The 7,506-nt window shown below is 38.9% G+C and overlaps 1 protein-coding gene across 1 annotated transcript; it reads left to right on the top strand.

The window, feature by feature from the left end:
• Positions 1–2,556: 2,556 nt before the first annotated feature.
• Positions 2,557–5,741, top strand: LOC110442895. The gene has a single exon (XM_021486756.1). The coding sequence runs from the start codon at positions 3,135–3,137 to the stop codon at positions 4,701–4,703; it is 1,569 nt and encodes a 522-aa protein (XP_021342431.1). The 5' UTR covers positions 2,557–3,134; the 3' UTR covers positions 4,704–5,741.
• Positions 5,742–7,506: the final 1,765 nt, after the last annotated feature.

Consider the following 7,506-nt stretch of genomic DNA (forward strand, 5'->3'; position numbering starts at 1 on the left):
AAAAAAAAAAAAAAAAAAAAAAAAAAAAAAGTTTCCTGTATACATATTACATTGATAGCAGGTCTACTTTCAATATATTTGACAAGTTCTATGCCATTTTTAGTGATGCTCCTGGCTTTCCACTGGAGAATACCTATACCAGTGGTGGTATTGGGTGACATTTTAACTTAATTGTGTTTCGGGCAGTTGTGTAGTGTCAAGCTTTACACCAAATATGGTTTCAGCTTGACTCAATACGTAGATTAATATATCCAACCAACTCGAGCCATTATTTAGTTTGGCGATGACGGACACGACTAGACTGAGAAGTTTTTGTAATGGCACGGACACCGTAGGCTCCTGGGGTGCTGTTACGGAAGAACGGACAGACTGGGTGGCGGACTGACTTCCAGGGATGTTGAAGTCGACTACCCGACTGTACGGGACTTTTTTATGGTACTGTCTGATACGACCGGGACATCACCGGTAACGGCCTGTGTGTAAGATTTTGTATAAACTCTTCTATCTATCTACTTCCATTAAAACAACACCGACTCAAATACTTCATTTGCCGACTAGCCTGCCGCGTACAGCCGACTAGGCTGCCGCGCACAGTAGCCGGAGTTTATTAGTGCATTGTTGGGCAATGTGATAAAGCAAATGTTTGTCTATAATACATATAATACAACACCTTCACATCTCTCCAAACACACGCCGTTAACTATGAAGAATGAATTAAATGATCCAGTCCTGGGCTAAAAACCAGATCTAAAAAATCATATTTTTCGATACAAAAAACTCTGGAAAACCTTGGACTGATCTAGGATGTACAAAACATTGGAAATCTAATGTTTACCAATAACCACTGTAGTATGATGTACAACATGAATGTAAACGTATTCTTATGTTAATACTGGAACGAACATAAAGCGAATACAAGTGCATTGCAAGTTGTTTTTAATTGTGATGTTGTCGGTACGGCTGGCAGCTAGATAATGATACGTGTCCCTATTACCCTACCCGATCTCACCTGTATCACGTGACCTATGTCACGCATACAACATTTTCCCGGCTTATATATACTACCGAAACGCGGAAACTTAATTATACTGTTATAAACAGTAGTACATATTAACAAGTCTATCTCGTGTTTTTAATGTAAGGTGAAAAACAATGTTCACAAATTCACATAACATTTAAATAATCATAGTTTTATATACTGACATGACAGGTTTGTCTTGTAACCTTATACACATATAACTGTCAAACACTACACACCAAATACCACGGTCTATAAACAGGCGCGGATTTAGGGGGGGGGGGCACACCCGGCCCCACCCCCTTTTGGCGGTGGACTGACCTTTTCCGGGCCGGGCTGAAATGGTCTGATCTGCCGGGAATGGGAACATATTAACATTTTCAAATGCATCAAATAATGCACGGAGCTTGTATAAAAAAAATCTGGGGCTACGCCCCACAAATCCCTTACGGCATCCTAGCAAATGTTGTGGGTTTCCGTTATCTGATATTTTTGCTATATTTTCATTAATAAAACAATATTCGTTCGCATCGCTACTCTCGTCTACTTTGTATCTTGACCCTAAAGTTTTTATTTTTATTTTAGCACCTCCGCAAAACCCAAAGTTGCAACTTGCAACGCTCGGTGGAAATTAATACTTTTTATTGAAACCTTCCAAACCGCCCGGGCGATATTAATCATATCATTATACAAGAACGATAAAGGTTTTTTTCGGCTGACAATATTATGTATAATCGACTAAACATATCATTTCACAGGCAATGCAACGCGCTATACAAGTTTAAAGTAAACGCTTTTTATCTGATGGAAGCTGTGAACCTAACAATGCATTATAGAACTGATACAGTGTTTCGTGGATATATTTCACAGGCAATGCAACGCGGACATCAAAAGGTGCCGCACCCTTGTTTTTAAAACAAATACATTGTCCGTCGACACTCACAGTGATCAATAGTAAAACTAAATTGAAATATACTTATATACTTTTACAAGTTCGAAATTATTTACATCAGGTATCAGGGCTTTCTAACTGTTTAGTTCAGCTACGGCTGTAGAAACAAGGGGAGTGGATATTCTATCCACGAATCTAATTACTGCCGACGTGCTTGATATTGACAAAACCCTATGGAAAGCCCTGAAAGCTACAGGGAATGCCGATTGTCTTTACAACAGCGTTTCCATTTTAATGAAAGGTTAGTAGTTGTCTTCCTTTTATGCTGAGTATTCTTTAAACAGGCGCTGACCATTTATTTTATTTGGTTTTAATCTTTAAGTTAACTTCATGCACAAAAACATTTTTTTCTAAAGTTTTAAAAACCATCCTCAGAACACGGGTAATCGCTTCTGAGACGTTATAGAAAACACATTTATATGGGGGGAAATCCCCCAAAACCCCCTTACGGGAGGGGGAGGACCCCCTCCCATATCCTCCCCCTCTTCGCGCTACGCGCTGTGGCGCTCGGGGTGCTCGGCAGCACACCGTTGACAATTGAGAAAAAATTCTCGGAAATCCTGGATCCGACCCTGATAAACATGACCAACCTTGACCTTCTGCAAAATCTACCCTTTCATGATTTCTGTAGGCCTGTCGGCAACCTCGCTGAACAAGGAAGTAATATTTTCTAAACAGACACGTCAGCACAGGTAGATCACGGGTTCCGGGGGTAGATCTATGAAGATGGCGTGTTCAGTTTGGACTTTGTAACTGACGTTAAACAGAAATGTCTCCTTGGAACATTTCGTGTAGTTCTGAGCCAGAAAACAAGTAGTTTATACCTGGACAAGGAATCAAATACTGGGGATATGAACAACTACAATATGTTCATGTGTTTACTTGACGTTATCATTCTGAGGCTTGGAAAATCGAATGGAAACCCTGGATTTCTCTTCCTAGTAACCCACATCAGTGATCATCAGGTAGCTATGATTTAGTGTCTTTACAATTATGTTTTATGAACACATGTGCCTGGATTGGAGCTCGGTGTAAAGTCAAGATTTAGAGACATAAAATGATGTCTATTTTGTGACTGTAATTCAATATCAGTTATATATAATAGACCAGTTGTTTGGGTCTATATATAAACTTTCTTGTCTCTTCCACAACTTTTTCATCAACATGGCAACACCCATAGGTCAAATCCCTCTCCGTACCTGTACTGAACACAAGGGGAGACCACTGGAACTTTTCTGTGAAAAATGTGATACACTTGTTTGTCTAAAATGTCATTTATCTACTCACAAAGGCCATGATGTTTGTGAACTCAGCGATATTACTCCTACAAAGAAACAAGACATTCAAAACTTTATTGACAGAACTGAACAGAATGACCTGGTACAACTTCGGGAATACATCACATCTACTGATACACTTCTTAGAGACAACAAGAGCAATTTTGAGGATCTTTCACACAAGTTGAAAAAGCAAACAGACAAATTAAAACAAGACCTCGACTTGCTGACATCACAGACACTCTCTCTTTACCACAAAACGGAGGAGGATCATACCAAGCTTATACAGAAATACAAACAGGACCTTGAAATGTATAACGAGCAACTCGGACAACAAATTCAGGAATGCAAAGTAGCACTCCAGCATGGTTCTCACATAGAAATCTACGACACAGGATGTGAAATTCATTCCCAAATAAGCCTCCCCGTAAAACCTGTCCTGGGTACTGCCAATTTCACTCCAAACAAAAACCCTCAACATCACCTAGAACTGGCCTTAGGGAAAATTGAAGCCTTAGGTCAAGGTCAAGCTTCAACTGACCAGGATGGGTCAGTCAGGACATCTGGTGGTCAGAAACTATCCTCTACATCACAACACTCAGAATCAAAAGGAAAGAAGGCAGTGACTATGTACAAACTACTGTCACAGACCAAAGTGTTGGAGGAGTGGAGGCCTCCTGTCGTTATTGGTTCTGTATGCCCCACCACTGATGGTCAGGTGTGGACCTGTTACAGTGACACATTAACTCTCCTGGACAGGAAGGGGAAAGTAATACAGGAGGTCAAACACAAAACTAACATCATTGACATAAGTCTGTCACCAACAACACACACACTGTGGGTCTGTGATAGAGAAAACAACATCATGGAGCTAGTATCAGGACAGCTATATCACAGATTCAGCACCAAGGAGACACCCATGTGTATCTGTGTTACTGCCTGTAACCATGTCATTTTAGGGATGACCAACAACATCTCCAAATTTACCCCACAAGGTCAAATGGTACTCACTACAAGTGTTACAGGGACTGGGAAGCCATTAGTGTGTACACCACAGAGGATCTCAGAGTGTCCTGTCACTCACAATGTCACAGTGGTTGATAGGAATATTAAGGGTGATGGTGGTGATGGGACACGACATGTTATTGTTATAGACACTGATTTCAGGGAACTGTTTGTATATAGAGGTGACATCCCCAGTACATATAAACAATCATCACATAAAGGAGCTGAACCATTTGACCCCCAGAGTGTGGTGTATGACAGTGTGGGGAACATTATCATAGGGGACTGGGACAACTACAGAGTCCTACTCATCAGTGGACGTGGTGAGTTCCTCAGGATCATACACACAGACACATACTTTACATCGGCTGTAGGTGTAAACAGGGAGGATGTCATGTGGGCAGTGTTTGGTTACAGCAATGTTAAACTGCTACAGTACAGCAGTGTGTGACTCCTGTGACATAACTAGTAGGTATAGTTACCATGACAACACAGAACCAGACCAACAAAACTGACCACAATAAATAACCAGTCAACATTCTACCCTGATTGTACATCATCATAATCACTGGAGAAAATATATTCAACATTCTAGTGATTTTTTTGTATTATGATAATCAGAGATAAACCCGTCAATAATTTCTAGTGTGATTAATAATTCATTCTCATCAAAGTCTGTGTGGGGAACAATTTCGTTAAAGCAAACTAAATTTGTTACTAAACCACTGAAATGAAGTGTATCTAAGATCTAAGGTTTATAGTGTGAGAATTCCTGTGTTGGCCAACTAGACTAATGGGGATTGAATGTGGGACAGCTGTACAAATGGTTGCGGGACTGTGGTGCAACTAGACTAATAATGACTAATGACAATTGGACAAATGACAGCTTGAATATGAGAACTGGACTAATGGCGACTGGAATGTGGGACAAACAATGGTGGCAGGAATGCGAGGCACCTGGACTAATGATTGCTGGAGTATGAGACAACTGGACTAACGGTGGCTGGGGTATGAGACAACTGGACTAACGGTGGCTGGGGTATGAGACAACTGGACTAACGGTGGCGGAAGTATGAGACAACTGGACTAACGGTGGCTGGAGTATGAGACAACTGGACTAACGGGGGCTGAAGTATGAGACAACTGGACTAATGGTTGCTGGAGTATGAGACAACTGGACTAACGGTTGCTGGAGTATGAGACAACTGGACTAAAGGTGGCTGGAGTATGAGACAACTGGACTAACGGGGGCTGAAGTATGAGACAACTGGACTAACGGGGGCTGAAGTATGAGACAACTGGACTAACGGTGGCTGGAGTATGAGACAACTGGACTTATGGTGGCAGGATAATATGACAACAAGATTATTGATGGCTAAATAGTTGGACAATGGTGGTTAGATAGAAGATGGTATGTACATTAGAACTGTTAGGAGTAGGGTTTTATTATTTTATCCTATGTATCTTTAGGTGTCACTAGAAAAAGAAATGTGTTTTTTCCCCATAAGATTATACAATTTTATTTATAATTTTACTTTAAGAGGGAATAAAGCTGGTAACAGATAGTGGACAACTATCAGACATGATTTAACTTACAACAGTTGGAGGATAGAGACAAAGTCAGATACACTCCACAGCCCCCAATCAGGAAATAGTCGAGATACTATACTATGGTGTCAATATAAACAAAATCTGTAATGAGGGGTTCATGAGATATCTATAGTCCACAAACTGTTACTTCAAAAGTGTTCAAATGTGACCTTTGACCTTGGCAATGTCCAAAAATCTAATCAAGTCTAGAAGTTGATGTTACTCTATAGTGTATGATATATCTTGTACATAACCTTTTTACCTAAACATAAGCTTCTTAACAAAGCTCAGTCGTGTCTTATGATAAATAAATAGCTTTAAAACTGTGTGAATGGTTATCTGAATGACCACTTATCTATATTGAAGATCTATCCTGTAATGTTTAGATAATCGGCTCTCTGCTGTAGTAGATAACCAACTTAAGTTTTTGTGAATTATTAACATTATTATTTTTGTGAATATTGGCTGATAAGTACATTGTACTTATCAGCCAATATACATATTTGCTTTGTACTTATTTGACCTTTGACCTAGAAGTGAAGGTCACTGTGACCTATATGTGGAGGATATTTAATTGTTTCTCACCGAATGTTTTACGAGTATGATGAGTATTACACAATGATGGTATACAAGTGAAATATATGTGATATTTCAATGGGAAAACCAGTTTATTTTCTATACCGTGGTAAATTAGATTTTTAAAAGCAAAATGACGAAATGATGAAAATATAGTTGTATCGAAAATGTGCGGGAATGAGAAGCGTAATATTTGATGCCAGGTTCTAATGACCTCACACAATATAGACAATACAATAACTTTTTAATACCATTTTTGTTATAATGTATAAACATTGTAATAACACTTTTTTAATTATGATGAAATTGTTAACCGTTTATCAGGTTATTTTGCTGGGATGATGTTTCTGTTAATTTACGGGACATACAGTCAAACTTCAAAGTCAATTTGTCAAACTTACGGTAAAGTCTGGATTTAACACTACAAATATTCTGTACATGAATCAAACATTTTAGAGTCAAACTTTTGCTGTTTTGAAGTACAATCAAGTTCTGTTCATTATAAAAACATTGAAAATTACAACTGATAAATCAAAGTGATAAAAAATAGCCCGTCCGTTAACATTGGCACAGGCTACTGAAATTTAATTGATGAACAGAGAAGTGTTGGATTTGATCAGATCACCATGGAAACTACAGTGTGTTAAATAAACATGCTATTCTTATTACTTTAAATCCAATATTGCTCGATTTTAAATTAAATTTCCGAGCCTTCACTTCGTCATTTAAGGATTCCTGTCCCACTGCACTGTGTTTTATTACATATAGAGTGACCTCCCCTTAGTTTCGTTTTGATACAACGGTAGCACAGTTGGTCCAGGACGCTTCAGTTGATCAAGTAACTCAATCGGTTAGAGCAATAGTATTACAACCTGAAGTTCAGGGTTCGAACCTCGGTAACTTTTTACACTCAGAACATTGTTGATAATATTCTGATTATTTCATCTTCATTATTATTTCTATAAAGTTTGGCAAGATATGGTTTCTTTTCTGAAGTGATTTATCAAACATATAGTAATGTTGAGAAAAACAGTTCCCAATGTGTAAGTACAGCTCGTGACAGTGGTATGGGGATCCTTCACAATCAC

The sequence above is a fragment of the Mizuhopecten yessoensis genome, unplaced genomic scaffold, assembly GCF_002113885.1.
Source record: "Mizuhopecten yessoensis strain PY_sf001 unplaced genomic scaffold, ASM211388v2 scaffold716309, whole genome shotgun sequence".
NCBI classification, from domain to species: domain Eukaryota; kingdom Metazoa; phylum Mollusca; class Bivalvia; order Pectinida; family Pectinidae; genus Mizuhopecten; species Mizuhopecten yessoensis.

What these genes read in the sequence shown, in the direction of transcription:
- LOC110442895 (XM_021486756.1), top strand. Translation starts at nt 3,135, where the DNA reads ATGGCAACACCCATAGGTCAAATCCCTCTCCGTACCTGTACTGAACAC.